Genomic DNA, 15846 nt, shown 5'->3' on the forward strand with positions numbered 1-15846 from the left:
TAAAATGTCTGGTAATGCAGGGAATAGAAGGGGAAGAGCTGGCAACAGGAAGTCAAAATCATGAGTTTCTGGTTTAAATTGGGAGTATTCCAAAGTGGACTGACACCCTCCCAAACAAAATGCCCTACTCTCCCCCCTCCCCGAAACACAGACACAATTTGGAGCAAGTAACACTCACTGCTCCCTCGGTAACTTAAACACACGTACCCAGCCTCCCTGCCTGAGCTGGCACATCTTCCTCCCTTCCCCCCCCCCCCCCCCCCCATAAACAACATAGACACAGCCACACACACCTGCCCCTGCAGCAAATGACACATCTTTCTTTCTACTCACACTTGCTCCCTAAAAGGAAACGACTCGCCACTTCATCCTAAAACAATTAATCCCTCATTTTCCCTGTCTCCTCTCTTCCTCCCCCTAGTTGCATGCCCTACCATCTTGTCCTTCACTTTCCCACTGGTCAAGTCAAACCTCAGTACCTTCAGCCACCTTAGTGACTTATTTGTTACCACCTCCTCCTAGAGCAGTTCATACTTCACCACTTTCCACTTACTATTATCTGTTTACTTATTTTTAATATTTGTATTCCACTCTATCAAATCTAGGCGGATGACATCCAACATACACACAATCAATACTATCATAATGCAAAACACTACAAGGCAATCCATTAAAAACAATATTAATCAGCCATTCATCTCTCATCCCATTTCATTCCTCTATCCCCTCCAGAGTAATTCACACACATTGCAGCAACTATAGCCCTCTGCCTCTGGTTGCATCTTCTCTCTGACATACCTGCCCTGGTTACTAGTCTTTTCCTTGCTCATTTGTGGGACCCTGGATATTTTCTTTTTATGGTTTGTTTAACCGTTGAGCTGTGGATGAGCTGTCTTCGCTGATTTCTGTTCCCCCATACCCTCATAGGCTGCTGCGCATGACTGCAAATTCATGCAGGAAGAAGATAACGAGAAAATGTGGGCGACTGGGCAGGCTCTCTCACTACTGTCTGGAGCAGCATTCTAGGTGGGATAGACAGTTTGGACTAGCAGTTCTGTAGAATCGTTTTACTACTTGAATGCCAAATCCGCCCGCCAGCCCTTATTTTTTGATAAGGTTCGTTATATATATGCTTACTTACAGAAAATTTATCTTGTGAGCATGGTAGCTAGTGAGTTCCATATGTGAGAATATCATGCCTGCTTGTCCTCGGGGAAAGATGTTGCTTATATTAGGTGTTCTTCAAGGACAGCAGGCATAAATTCTCACATTCCTCCTGCCTCCCCTTGGCGTTGTCTTCTTAGCTTTATTACTATACTGCTGGTCCCACACCTGCTTGTCGGGCGGGAAGACACCTGCACATGCGCAGTGGGGGCATTGCCTCAAAGATTTAAAGTGACAGTGTGGGAATATATGCCTGTTGTCCTCGGAGAACACCTGCTACAAGTAAGTAACTTAGCTTTGTGAAAGACCCCAAAAGATTGCATTACAGTATTCTTGGTATGGAAGAATCAGAGCTTGAGTAGTGTGGGTCAAATTCTTGTAAATACATACAGTAACACATAAATGATGGCAGATAGATGTGACAAAAGGGCATATCTGGCAAATCATCAATCTGCGAAAAATTGTTTCTAAGTAACTTTTTACAGTTACCACACTGGCATAATAGCACATGCTAACTGAATATCCTGGAATGGGGTAGGAAATGGGCATGGATTACATCTTGCAGTTAGCACATGGAGGGGCATAATCGAACGGGGACAACCATCTCTAAGGACACCCATCTCTAAGGACATCCCAGCGAAAGGGCGGGGAAACCATTATCGAAACAAGATGGGTGTCCATCTTTCGTTTCGATAATACGGTCGGGGACGCCCAAATCTCAACATTAGGTCGACCTTAGAGATGGTCGACCTAAATGTTGAGATGGGCGACATTAGAGATGGTCGTCCCCAGTTTTAGGCCGTAATAGAAACCGAGGATGCCCATCTCAAAAACGACCAAATCCAAGCCATTTGGTCATGGGAGGAGCCAGCATTCATAGTGCACTGGTCCCCCTCACATGCCAGGACACCAACCGGGCACCTTACGGGGCACTGCAGAGGACTTCACAAATTGCTCCCGGGTGCATAGCTCACTTACCTTTGGTGCTGAGCCCCCCAACTCCCCCCCCAAAAACCCACTCCCCACAACTGTACACCACTACCATAGCCCTAACGTGTGAAGGGGGGCACCTACATGTGGTTACAGTGGGTTTCGGGTGGGTTTTGAAGGGCTCACATTTACCAGCACAAGTGTAAGCGGTGGGGGGGAGATGGGCCTGGGTCCGCCTGCCTGAATTGCACTGCACCCACTAAAACTGCTCCAGGGACCTGCATACTGCTGTCATGAAGCTGGGTATGACATTTGAGGCTGGCAAAAAATTTAAAAAAATTTAGGGTGGGAGGGGGTTGGTGACCACTGGGGGAGTCAGGGGAGGTCATCCCCGATTCCCTCCGGTGGTCATCTGGTCAGTTTGGGCACCTTTTTGAGGCTTGGTCAAGAAAAAAAAATGGACCAAGTAAAGTTGACCAAATGCTTGTCAGGGACTCCCTTCTTTTTTCCATTATTGGCCGAGGACGCCCATCTCTTAAGCACGCCCCAGTCCCGCCTTCGTTACACCTCCAACACGCCCCTGTGAACTCTGGTCATCCCCGCAACGGACTGCAGTTGAGGATGCCCAAAATCGGCTTTCGATTATGCCGATTTGGGCGACCCTGTGAGAAAGACGCCCATCTCCCGATTTGTGTTGGAAGATGGGCGCCCTTCTCTTTTGAAAATGCCCCTGATAGTAACTTACCATGCACTGTCACCACTACAGATAGTGCCTCCTGGGAAGGCGGCAGAACTAGAGGACATGAAATGAGGTTGAAGTGGGGCAGACTTAAGAAAAATGTCAGGAAGTATTTTTTCACAGAGAGAGTGGTGGATACTTGGAATGCCCTCCCGCGAGAAGTGGTGGAGATGAAAACGGTAACGGAATTCAAAAATGCGTGGGATAAACATAAAGGAATCCTGTTCAGAAGGAATGGATCCTCAGAAGCTTAGCCGAGATTGGGTGGCAGCATCGGTGGTTGGGAGGCGGGGCTAGTGGTTGGGAGATTTCTACGGTCTGTGCCCTGAAAATAGCAGATACAAATCAAGGTCAGGTATACATATAAAGTAGAACATATGAGTTTATCTTGTTGGGCAGACTGGATGGACCGTACAGGTCTTTCTCTGTCGTCATCTACTATGTTACTATGAATAGGTGTCAGTAAGTGTATCCAAACTCACTTACATAAGTACATAAGTAATGCCACACTGGGAAAAGACCAAGGGTCCATCGAGCCCAGCATCCTGTCCACGACAGCGGCCAATCCAGGCCAAGGGCACCTGGCAAGCTTCCCAAACATACAAACATTCTATACATGTTATTCCTGGAATTGTGGATTTTTCCCAAGTCCATTTAGTAGTGGTTTATGGACTTGTCCTTTAGGAAACTGTCTAACCCCTTTTTAAACTCTGCTAAGCTATCCGCCTTCACCACGTTCTCCGGCAACGAATTCCAGAGTTTAATTATGCGTTGGGTGAAGAAACATTTTCTCCGATTTGTTTTAAATTTACTACACTGTAGTTTCATCGCATGCCCCCTAGTCCTAGTATTTTTGGAAAGCGTGAACAGACGCTTCACATCCACCTGTTCCATTCCACTCATTATTTTATATACCTCTATCATGTCTCCCCTCAGCCGTCTCTTCTCCAAGCTGAAAAGCCCTAGCCTCCTTAGTCTTTCTTCATAGGGAAGTCGTCCCATCCCCGCTATCATTTTAGTCGCCCTTCGCTGCACCTTTTCCAATTCTACTATATCTTTCTTGAGATGCGGCGACCAGAATTGAACACAATACTCAAGGTGCGGTCGCACCATGGAGCGATACAACGGCATTATAACATCCTCACACCTGTTTTCCATACCTTTCCTAATAATACCCAACATTCTATTCGCTTTCGTAGCCGCAGCAACACACTGTGCAGAAGGTTTCAGTGTATTATCGACGACGACACCCAGATCCCTTTCTTGGTCCGTAACTCCTAACGTGGAACCTTACATGACGTAGCTATAATTTGGGTTCTTTTTTCCCACATGCATCACCTTGCACTTGCTCACATTAAACGTCATCTGCCATTTAGCCGCCCAGTCTCCCAGTCTCGTAAGGTCCTTCTAACACTTCCTCTCCCCCCCCCCCCCACTTTACAAAGCTGCACAGTAATGCTAACACAACCCATTCACTTTGAATAGCATGAAATACCCCCCCACTCCAACCACAGTTTCCCCATGCACTTTCAAGAAGACCTCCACCCCATTCCCATGGTGCGCGCGCACACACACACAGCTCATCCATCTTTTTCCAGACTTCCCACACTCCATATACCTTTCTCCATCTCCCTGCACACATCCATAATTTTTCCAGACCCCTCCCCACACCCACACTCCATCCACCTTTTTTTCCAGCTCTTATCCCTGCACTCACAATCCAGCCACCTTTTTTCAGCCCTGCTCCCTGCACCCATACTCCATCTACATGTTTCCAACCACCCCTCACCATACACACACACACATACTCACCAGTTCAGTGCGGTAGGTGGAAGAGCTGAACAGCCACATATCGAGCTGCTTTCTGCTACTCTGCAGTCCTGGACCCAATTGTTCCTATTAGCCACATGGGTCTCTGTACAGCTTAAAGCTCCTACTACTACTACACTGAGCTGGTGAGTGTGTAGAGAGGCTGGGAGTCACTTTGAGGCTGACTATCTGTGCCACTCTGCACTGCAAAGGCAGACTAAACAGAAGTCTGTGTGGGAAAGGCAGAATTCTGTGGAGGTGGGGAATTCTGAACAAATTTTGCATTGTGCAGTACCACAGAATTCCCCAAGGAGTAAATAATGAAGGTTAAAAGATAGGTGCTCAAAGTCTACGTACTAAGCTAATCTGCTATTACAGCAAATTTGTGCACCTAATCTGTTACAGAAAACCAGCTAAGTCAGTAATTATGGGCTGGATTCTATATATAGTGACTAAAATCTAGGTGTGTCCAATTTACATGCCTAGCGGTATTCTATAAGTTGCATCTACATTCAGACGCAGTTTACAGAATAGCACATAGGCTGGGTGAACACACCTAGATTTACTGGTAGCTAATTATACCTGTGAAAAGCTGGTGTAAATGCCTGCGCCTAAATCTAGGCGCGCTCCCCAAATTCTATAACCATGCATGTAAATTTGACTGATAGCTCCCCCGACCACGCCCAAACTCCTCCCACTGCCATGCCTCCTTTTTGGCTACGTGTGCTGGAATTTACACACACCTCTTTTTATAAGACGCCTAAAAAGATGTGCATGTAAATTCCAATTATTGCCAATTAGTGTTAATTGGTTATTGGCCAATTATCAACACTAATTGGTTCGTTAACTGAATGGCGCACATAAATTGGCCTTGTGCACAAATTTATATGCGCTACTCGATGCACCATATATATAATCTGGATGTATGCGCTTAAATTTCAATGCCACCACTTACACTTGCCCTATGGCAGGTGTAAGTGGACACACCTAGATGTAGCAGTTAGGCGCTTGACAGTATTCAATAAAGCACACAGTTTAAAAGTCAGGAAGCCTATGACCTGTCTATGCCCCTCCCATGTGAACGCCCCTTTGCAGTTACTCGCTAGAACTTAAAGAACAGCATGCTTAGGCACCTGCCATTTACCCCTGATTTGGTGCTTAACTTCCATTTGCGCACAAAATGTTAGGCACCTAACTTTTGGCAGACTATATAGAATTAGAGGGAAGATGTAAAACTTTACTGATCTTTAGTAAAAGGGCCCTTAATTTTTAATGAAAGTAAATAATTACAAGTATGTTTCCAATATACCAGCAGATATAATAAAATGCACTGAAAAATCTTATTGTTTAAAATTGCTGTCCCTTAGCAAGTATGCATTTACCATCATCTCTGGGGCTTCAGCAACTACTGCTTCCTCAGAAACCTTAGTTTACTTAGGGATCCTTTTACAAAGTTGTGGTAAAAGCAGGCCTTAGTGTGCTCTTACCCAGGTCTTTCCCACAAACTAAGATCATTTTTACTGTGGCCATAAAAATTCTTCATTTTCTACTTTTTCCATTAATAGTTGCGTGCAAATGTTGAAATTTTGTAGTCAGTAAAGGTTCCCGTGTTATCCATGTACTAACCAGTTAGCACGCAGTGATGTAGATGCACTGATTAGCATAGGAACACTCGCTCTTGATCCCTGACACACCCCCTAAAAACAATAATGCCAAATAATTTACCATGCAGTTAGTGCACAGCAATGCAAACACTAACACGTGACACTTTAGCACATCCCACATTAGGCCATGTTTTGCTATGTTGGGCACACATTAGCACTTAATGCAGCTTAGTAAAAGGACTCCTTAAATATCTGAATCCTAATCTTTCACATGAGACTTTAAAAAACTGGAGTGCTGTTATGTATTGTTTGAACTGTCACAGTTATTTTCTAAGTGATAGAAACCACGATAATATTCCAGTTTGTATGGATGGGGTACACCTAGAATTTTTTTATTATTATTATTATTTGGGGGGGGGGGTTGCCTCTCTTTAAAGTTTCTCTTCCTTAACAACTGATTTCCTACTTCTCTTCCTTTACAGCATTCTTGGACCTCTGAATTGTGTGGACTGTTGGATTCACACTGATACTGATTGTCAAAGGAGTTAACTTTTCAAAATTAAACCCACAGGAAATCACCTCTTCCTGTAGTCAAGGAGTTTATTCAAAAACTGGGGGTGCACACCCACGGAGCTGGCTCCTATGCTGATTTTTTTTTTCCAGTACTAGTAAGTTACAGGAAGAGATAATCCATCTTTTTTCTTTTCCTGTAAAATATACGTAAATCGGTACTAAACAACCGCATAAGCTAACTGACGTGCTAAATCTTTTTGGGCAAATTTGTGCAATATGCAGACTCCATGGGACAAATAGGGCACAAGCAATATCTAGAGCTGCTGAGGCCACCTACCTTCAAACGCCATGAACATACCCTGCAAAGATTCAAGTGATACTGCAACAATGCAGTCCTCAGGGTCCGAACACAGGTCACAGCAGTCATTACTTCACAAACCTACACCGGCAGGCAATAGCCACCCCTAAAGCCTCCTAATAACAGGGAGCGAATGCTAGCATAAATTTATTTTCAAAACAGTTTAACTATTTTCTACGAACTCAGCTTAGACGTTAATGGTTTTCATGGCCAGTGTAAGAAGCAGTCTCAGAATCGCAAATTTACGGTAAACAAAGTCACATGTAATGAAAACTGTGACAAGCCGGCTCAACAGCAACACGTGGTGTTGCAATATTTGTGATCCGGAAAGAAACATTGGCCAGAACTGTGCAGCACGAAAATGTGTCCTCCAGGAAGAGGGTGTAGACAGTCTCATAAATTTGGCCTTTAAAGGGGAAGTCCACTGGTACACTTAGTGAAAGGAAGTTTTGGGCCGGGAATTTACCAAGCTATTAAGTTACCTGGGGGGGGGGGGGTGCACAAATCACGTTTGTCTAGGGCCCTTTATAGTGTTACTTACTGGGGTGTGAGGCACTCAGTCTTGCACTTATGTTTTAGCCTCCCCTGCTGTATACATCAAGGAAGTTTAATAAACAGTAGTGGAAGTGAGCCTATCTAGTCCACTGTAAACAATGAAGCCAATTAGGACAATCTAAGTTTCCCCTTCCCAGCGTAGCCGTCATCCCCATTCACTGAAAACAAAGCAAGCAAACCTATGAGCTGCTGCAGCCACATTGTCGTTTTTTATTGTTGGTCCATCTGTAACAAGTCTAAAGCTGTTTCAGTTGGATAGGCAGTGCCTTAAAAGGAGAAGGACAAAAGGTTGTTTGTTTGGTTTTTTTACTTATTGGACAGCTTTTTAATTTATTTGAAAGCTTCACATATGTAGATATAAATATTTATTTATTTATTGCATTTGTACCCCTAACCCCACATTTTCCCACCTATTTGCAGGCTCAATGTGGCTTTCATAGTACCGTCAAAGGCGTTTGCCCAGTCGGTGGATAACAAATACGAAGTTGAATAGTGATTGTATGAGGTATAAGTGGAGGGTCGGAATGGAATATTATGAAATAACAATTGAATATCACTAAAACAGCTTAAAAAATTATTATAGCTGGTAGAAGCAGCAATTTTAAACTCTGTATTTTGTGCTCATTTTTCTACACTAAATAAATACACTATATACAAAACAGATGGCCAAATTTCAGTGAGAATATCCTGTTTCCTGATGGGTTCATTTACATTTTGTTGCAATCTGCCTTGGGAAGCCTGGTGTTATAAAGATGATGGAATATATTGAAATTAAATGGAAGTAGAATTAAACTCTCCTTTCATTGGGATACATGGAATCACATCTTCATCTGTTTTGCAGAAGTTTACCTTTTAGATACACAAATGGATTATTCTGTTGTTTAGGAATGTTTCACAGACAAGTGATTTATAAGTGGAGGAGTGGCCTAGTGGTTAGGGTGGTGGACTTTGGTACTGAGGAACTGAGTTTGATTCCTAGCACAGACAGCTCCTTGTGACTTTGGGCAAGCCACTTAATCCTCCATTGCCACATTGAACCTGCCATGAGTGGGAAAGCACAGGGTACAAATGTAACAAAAAATAATAAAAATATTTTCTGTCAAACAGATCTCTCATTTGTTGAAACATAACTAAATGGGCTATAAGCCCCTAATGCAGTCCATTAGTTTTCTTATATTTTGTTCTTGTGATGGCTTATACTGTGCCAAAACTGGAGATACAGTGAAACAGAATAATAGAATTCAGTAACATCAAAAACTTATTGTTATGTTTTGATCATCTTTATTAAAAGCAAAACATGTTGGTTGATAAGCTTCATACGGAACAAGAAAAAAAACAATAAACCATCCAACATGGCACAATAAACATGTTTTTACAGAGAACATACCCCAAGAACCCTTCCCCTCCCGTACTCCCCTCTCTCCCTATAAACCCACCTGTTTCCACCCTCCAAAATAACACAACAGATATACAGATCAGTAGGACTCAAACCATTTCATAACAAGCAGTGCCTTCACTGTATGCACATTTCTCTCATGAATATTAATTGTCAATATCCATAACCATCAAAAGAGGCAGACATGGTCATATAATTAACATTATAATTTTACTTGTATTTGGGTAGTAACTGAGAAAATGCTATTAAAAAATTATATGACAAAGCATGAAGTTGACTTGGTTAACTTCTGCTGTATATCAACCAGTAGTAAATAATAATCATAAACAATATTAAGTGCATTTTTATAATATACCACTGCATTCTTCAAAACAGAAGGAGCAAGTTCCCACAAACCATCTTGCTCTTTTGATCTAGGCACAGGGGGGAAAAAAAAGAAAGCTTTCAAATGCTCCATGGTTTCAACATAATACATGTTAAATGTGGGATATGAATGTCATCAATAAATAAATACATAGATAGAAACTCTGAATGTTGAGCACCTGATTCTCTTAACATGATGTGTTTTAGTGGCCCATTACTAGGAGAAAAAAACATCTCTGCACAAATATAAATGTACTAGGGTTAGGGTTACCGTATGGCTCCAGAAAAAGGAGGACACATTGATCCAGTCCGGGTTTTGATTCTATTGAAAGCAATGGAAGTAAAACCCAGACTGGCTCAATCTGCCCACCTTTTTCTGGAGCTATAGTAACCCTAACTAGGGTATCCCCTGTAACTAGCCCCTCCAACTGACCACTGATTAAGATTTATAACAAATTACTACTCTACCTATGAAAAGTTATTCCATTATTATACTTCCTCTGTGTACATCTGTATGCTGCACAAGCTAACATGTTTGAAAATATAAGTGAGATTAAATAAAAATGCTACCAACAATAAAGAACGACAACACGGATGCAGCAGCAACAGCAGCAACAGCAGCAGCAGCAGCAACAGCTCATAGGTTTGTTTGTTTGTTTGTTTGTTTGCTTTGTTTTGAGTGAACAGGGATGACAGCTGCGCTGGGAAGGGAAAACTTAGATTGACCAAATTGGTTTCAGCGTTCTGACATCACTTTATCTCCTGTCTATTAAACCTCCTTAATATACATGTCCTTCTACAAGGAGGCTTAATAGACAGGAGACAAAGTGACCTAAAAATGTTGAAACCAATTAGGACAGTCTCAGTTTCCCCTCTCCCCCCCCCCCCAAACACACACAGCCGTCATCTCGGTACTCTCAACATAAAGCAAGCACACCTATGAGCTGCTGCATCCAGGTTGTTGCTCTTTATTGTTGGTAGCATTTGTATTTATTCTCATATTTTCAAACATGCTGACTTTTCAGTATACGGATGTACACAGATTTATAATAAGGGAATAACTTTTCATAGGTAGAGTAGTTTTGTTAGAAATCGTAATCAGTGTGTCATTTGGATGGGCTGGTTTTAGGGACCCTCTTGCACATATTATATTTGTGCAGAGATTTTTTACTCCTGGAAAAGGGCCACTAAAACAGACATCATGTTATGAGATTCAGATGCTCAACATTCAGGGTTTCTATCTATTTATTTATGACATTTATACCCCACATTAAACATGAATTAAGTTGAAACCTGGGAGCATTTTAAATCTTTTTTTTCCCCTGTGCTTATATCAAAAGGATGGCATGCGGGAACTTGCTCCTTTTGATTTGTGGATTGCGGAAGTATATTATAAAAATGCACTTGATATTTTTATTACTATCATTTAAAAGGCAGATATTGAATAATGAGGACAGAGTTACCTTCATGCAGAAGTCCAGAGTTATCCAGTTTAGCACACTATGTTCAGTGGAAAATACATCTGTTGGCTCTGGCTGTTTGCTATGTGAATATTCCATCATTGTTCATTATTTCTACCACGTATTATATATGGATATTTGCTTTAAACATTGATTGTTTTAATTTGTTTATCCAGGCCTTACATACATATGGTTTGCTTTTTAAACCCAAAGGTGAATCCTAAGGGTGGTTGAACAATTAGGTTTAAACTGTGTTGTTTCTGACTATACTTGTTTTGGAGTGCTTTGGGTCCTGCTGATCTGTTCATCTGCTATCTGGAATTTTGGAAGATGAAAATAAGGAAATCAAAATTAAAATTTGGATACTCTGTAGAAGTTGCTGCTTACTTTTGCACAGTGCTTTTTTTGTAGAAAAAAAGGTGCCGGTACTCATTGTGGGCGGGGTCACCACACATGGCCCCACCCCTATTATAACCACGCCCACATTAGCCACACCCCTTATACCAGCCATGGCGCATATAAACAGACATCATTGTGATTTTTATTCATTATAAATTTCTGTAAGCTGCTACAGGTCCACTATTCCCAGTGCAAAATAAGACAGCAGATGTAAAGTCTCAAATTGGACATATTTCAGACACTAAAATGAAAATAAAATGATTTTTTCTACCTTTGTTGTCTGGTGACTGTTTTTCTGATCATGCTGGCCCAGTATCCGATTCTGCTGCTATCTAACCTCTTAACTCCGTTTCCAGGGCTTCCTTTCCATTTATTTCTTTACTTTCTTCCTTTCTTCTTCATTTCTTGCCCTACATCCGTAAGTAAAAGCTGGGTCCTCCACAGACTTGACTGTCCAGTGGATCCAGCTTCTGCCTATTTTCTTCATCCATGTGCAGTTTTTCTCCTCCTTTTCCTTCATCTCATCTCCTTCCTCACTTTTCCCTCCCCTTCCCTCCATCCATGTCCAGCATTTCTTCTCTCTTCCTGCCCTCTCCTCCATCCACCCATGTCCAGCAACCCTCCTCTCCCCCTGCCCTCACCTCCAGCCACCCATGCCCAGTGATTCTCCTCGCTCTCCTGCCCCCCCCAGCCACCCATGTCCAGCGGTTCTCCTCTCTCCCCTGCCCATGTCCGGCATGTCTCCTCTCCCTGCCCTCCCCTTCATGTCCAGCAATTCTCTCTCCCTTCCCCTGCCCTCCATGCCCAGCATGTCGCCTCCCTCCCCTCATTCCTCTGCCCTCCCTTCATCCATGCCAAGCAATTCTCCTCTCTCCCCTGCCCATGACCAGCATGTCTCCTCTCCCCTGCCCTCTCCTCCATGTCCAGCATTTCTTCTCTCTCCCCGCCCTCTCCTCCATTCACCCATGTCCAGCAACCCTCCTCTCCCTTTGCCTCCTCCAGCCACCCATGCCCAGTGATTCTCCTCTCTCCCCTGCCCTCCCCTGCCCATGTCCAGTGATTCTGCTCTCTCCCCTGCCCATGTTCAGCAATTCTCTCTCCCCTCCCCTGCCCTCCAAGCCCAGCACATCGCCTCCCTCCCCTGCCATCCCCTCATCCATGCCCAGCAATTCTCCTCTCTCCCCTGCCCATGGCCAGCATGTCCCCTCTCCCCCCTGCCCATGTCCAGTGATTCTGCTCTCTCCCCTGCCCATGCCCAGCAATTCTCCTCTCCCCCTGCCCTCTCCTCCATGTCCAGCGATTCTCCTCTCACCTGCCCTGCATGCCAGCAATTCTCTCACCCCTGCCCTGCATACCCAGCATGTCCTCTCTCTCTCCCCTGCTCACCCCTCTCCAAGTCGCGGCGATTCCGGTGAACCATCAGGTCCGGAAGTGAAAGCAGCAGCGCTGCTCACTGGCTGGCAGGCAGGTTTCTCTCCTCTTGCGTCGCTTCCCTCTCAGCGTGTCCTGCCTACGAGGGTGGGACGCGCTGAGAGGGAAGCAACGCGAGAGGAGAGGAACCTGCGCCTGCCAGCCAGTGAGCAGCGCTGCTGCTTTCACTTCCGGACCGCACGGTTCACCGGAATCGCCGCAACTTGGAGAGAGGTGAGCAGGGGTGAGAGAGAGGACATGCTGGGTATGCAGGGCAGGGCAGGGGCGAGAGAAATGCTGGCATGGAGGGCAGGGCAGGTGAGAGGAGAATTGCGAGCGGGACCTCAGGAAAAAAGGTGCTGGTACGCTGTACCGGCACGTACCGGCACAAAAAAAGCACTGCTTTTGCAATGTGATGCATGTCTGTTCTGGTGTGTGCATGTGATAATCTTTGAATACCTGCCTATACTTATGGCTATGATTTTTTAACTTGTTGTATCATTAAAGGACAAACTTTTAAATGCCCAGTTGTATATATATGCTGTTCTGACCTGGTTTTACAGCCTGCTTTACTGACACAGACTACTCAGTAATTACAGTGGATTCTTTTGGATTCGTATTAGGTAAATGAGACTTTTATTAGAGGTTGTAAAATATACAATGATTAAGCTATACACACAATGATTAGCTACATAACTAAAAAGAAACATTAATACCTATCTACAAACAATCATTACATCACTGGTCCCTATATCCAAGCAATGCTAGGAGTTTCTAGACCAGGAAAATAAGCAATAAACAATCTTTATACATACATCCATCACTGGTCCTTACATCAGCTGAAAGAAGCCCCTTTTTCAGCGAAGCCAGAGTCTGACCAGGAGTCTGGTTCTATGTGATGCATCCACCCATAGATGAGCTTCCAGCTTCACTGCAAAAGGCCCCCTTTTTATATTAGGCTTAGAACTCATGTTCAGAGCTAAGTAAAATTACAGAATGCTTGAGAATTTCTCTGTTTTGGTAAACAAGCCATACTGTGGGAATGTGGTCACATGTTTCTCAGTTCAGGTGCAGTCTGAACTCAAAACAGGCTCCACCTCTCCCTTTACAAACCAAATTAATTAGAGCTGTGTCTTATCTTCTTCTACATACCAAATCATTTTCATTGAAACAGAATTACTTCTAATAAAAAATACAGCTCACGAATGCACTTGTTGGTCAAAGCAGAGTTGAAAAACAATCTTTAAAATTAATTTCTATTACATAAGCTAATCTCAACTTTGTTAAATGTTTCAGTCATATCCATCTATTTGTTCCCATGATATAACTGAATTCTATTATTCTGTGTACACAAAGTACACAGATCAGATTAACTGAATCAAATAATGTGAAAACCACTAAAAAAATACTGTGAATCAATGTAATAGCACACCAATTCATTAAGCAGGGAGGAAAAAGACCTCATACAACTGTGGCCAAAAATGGCTGGTAAAACAGACCGCAAAATCAGCTGATCAATGTGCACACAGTTAAAAAAGTAATCATTGGTCAAAATAAACTATAATTTGGAAGAACTGGGACATTGTCCAGTCTCACAATGTATTTCACAGTCATCATTTGTGGATCGTCTTCTCCAGAGACCAAAATCTGAAAGAGATCTTGTGTGCAGCTGATTTGATCAGGCATATTTCTGTTGGCACAGGTGGTCATTCCAAATGTGGGACTTGTTAGTTTTGCAGTATGACTGTAGAATGCACTGATTTTACTAATCCTGTCGATGTGATTTGAAAAAAGATTATTACAACTGGCACAACGTTGGATTTTTAGAGTAAACACGTTGGAACCCATTGGACTGAATTCTACATTACATTGGGCTGCATTTCTATAATCAACAAGCAATGTGTTGACGTCTTCAGCTCTGATTGGTGGTTTGACATTTGGCGTCCTTTTAAATGGTGTGTGCCATATTGGTTTCTTTACTTGCTGGCTGTCTTGCTATGTAAATTTCCCTGACAGTATGTTTGAGTTATTTCTTTACGAGCGCACTTGTGTTTTGTTTTTGAGGATTATTTTGAGCACTTTTCAGTCAATGTTTTTTTCGTTCACAGAACTGGGGCACAGTGAAAGTCTCCAGAGGAAGCTGAAGTGAAATCGGCCCATCGGGACCTCACTGTCTCTTCTGTCCTCTGACAGCCTTGCACAAGTTTATAATGTGATTCTAAAATGTGTGTAATGCTTTTACTGTTATTCTCATTTCTAAGGACTTTCACTGCTGCAGTTTCCTCTGCAAAGATAAGTGAGCAAGGCATTGTGTGTAATGTAGTTCACAGGCAATGCAACCACACTTGTCTGTCTGTATAAGAACGGTTACCAATGGTTGTGAGGCTGCCCAGACCTCTTTTCTCTCTCAGCCAAGCTTGGCTCCTATGTCTACTTGCTATCATTTCCTGGTCAGTCTTACTATCTCTGTCCTGAGAGGTCAGCCAGGTATGACCTTTTCCTCCAATCGAGAGCCGTCCTCTAGGACCACCCCTTGCTACCCGATGGCAGGCTCTGTCCCCATTCGTCTTTACCTGCTCCTCCCTGAGCCTGTGTAAGGCTTCCTGGCCTCTTTGTCCCTTCAGACATGAGGCATTCACCATCTTGCTTCAGGCAGCCCTGTCCTGCTGAAACTCCCTGCAATGAACTTGGTTTATTACCTTGAAAATCTCTCCTCCCTAATGAGATATTGCATATTTCAGTCACCCAGCTTTCAACCACTTCTATCTGCTTAACTATTTCTCACCTGCAATAAAGTTACCTCTCTTCAGATCTCCACCTCCAACCACTGAAACAGCTCTAAGGATTACGGAGTCTCTGTGCCCTGGAGCAATACTTCTGAACATCTGACTGTGAGTAAATTATCTGTGATTTATTCAAATAAAAGAGACTTCAGAAAAATATTAGAGACTTCAGGTGTCATTGGTGTGCCAAGGTTATACTCCAAGATATCATAGACTTTACGGTAACAAGTCTATGAGAGGCTTGAACACTGTCATTCATTTATCCTACGACTGGGAACCGATACATCGCACTACTTAAGATAAGTGCTCATGGTGATTTAATTTTGCATGATTTTACTGTTAAGACTGTTTTTTGTTTTGAAA

General features: G+C 43.2%; 1 protein-coding gene across 2 annotated transcripts in view; it reads right to left on the bottom strand.

Annotated features, from left to right (window-relative positions):
* The window catches only part of NUBPL (nucleotide binding protein like), a 149709-nt gene extending 142312 nt beyond the window's left edge, over positions 1–7397 (bottom strand). Inside the window, exon 1 of one of the 2 annotated variants that reach the window (XM_030214497.1) lies at positions 7118–7397. In XM_030214497.1, coding sequence (XP_030070357.1) covers positions 7118–7186 — 69 coding nt within the window. In that variant the 5' untranslated portion in view covers positions 7187–7397. Of the gene's footprint in view, positions 1–7096 lie in introns of both variants that reach the window. The other variant, XM_030214496.1, reaches the window with a different exon arrangement.
* Between the last annotated feature and the right edge of the window lie 8449 nt (positions 7398–15846).

The sequence above is a fragment of the Microcaecilia unicolor genome, chromosome 9 (assembly GCF_901765095.1).
Source record: "Microcaecilia unicolor chromosome 9, aMicUni1.1, whole genome shotgun sequence".
Taxonomy (NCBI): domain Eukaryota; kingdom Metazoa; phylum Chordata; class Amphibia; order Gymnophiona; family Siphonopidae; genus Microcaecilia; species Microcaecilia unicolor.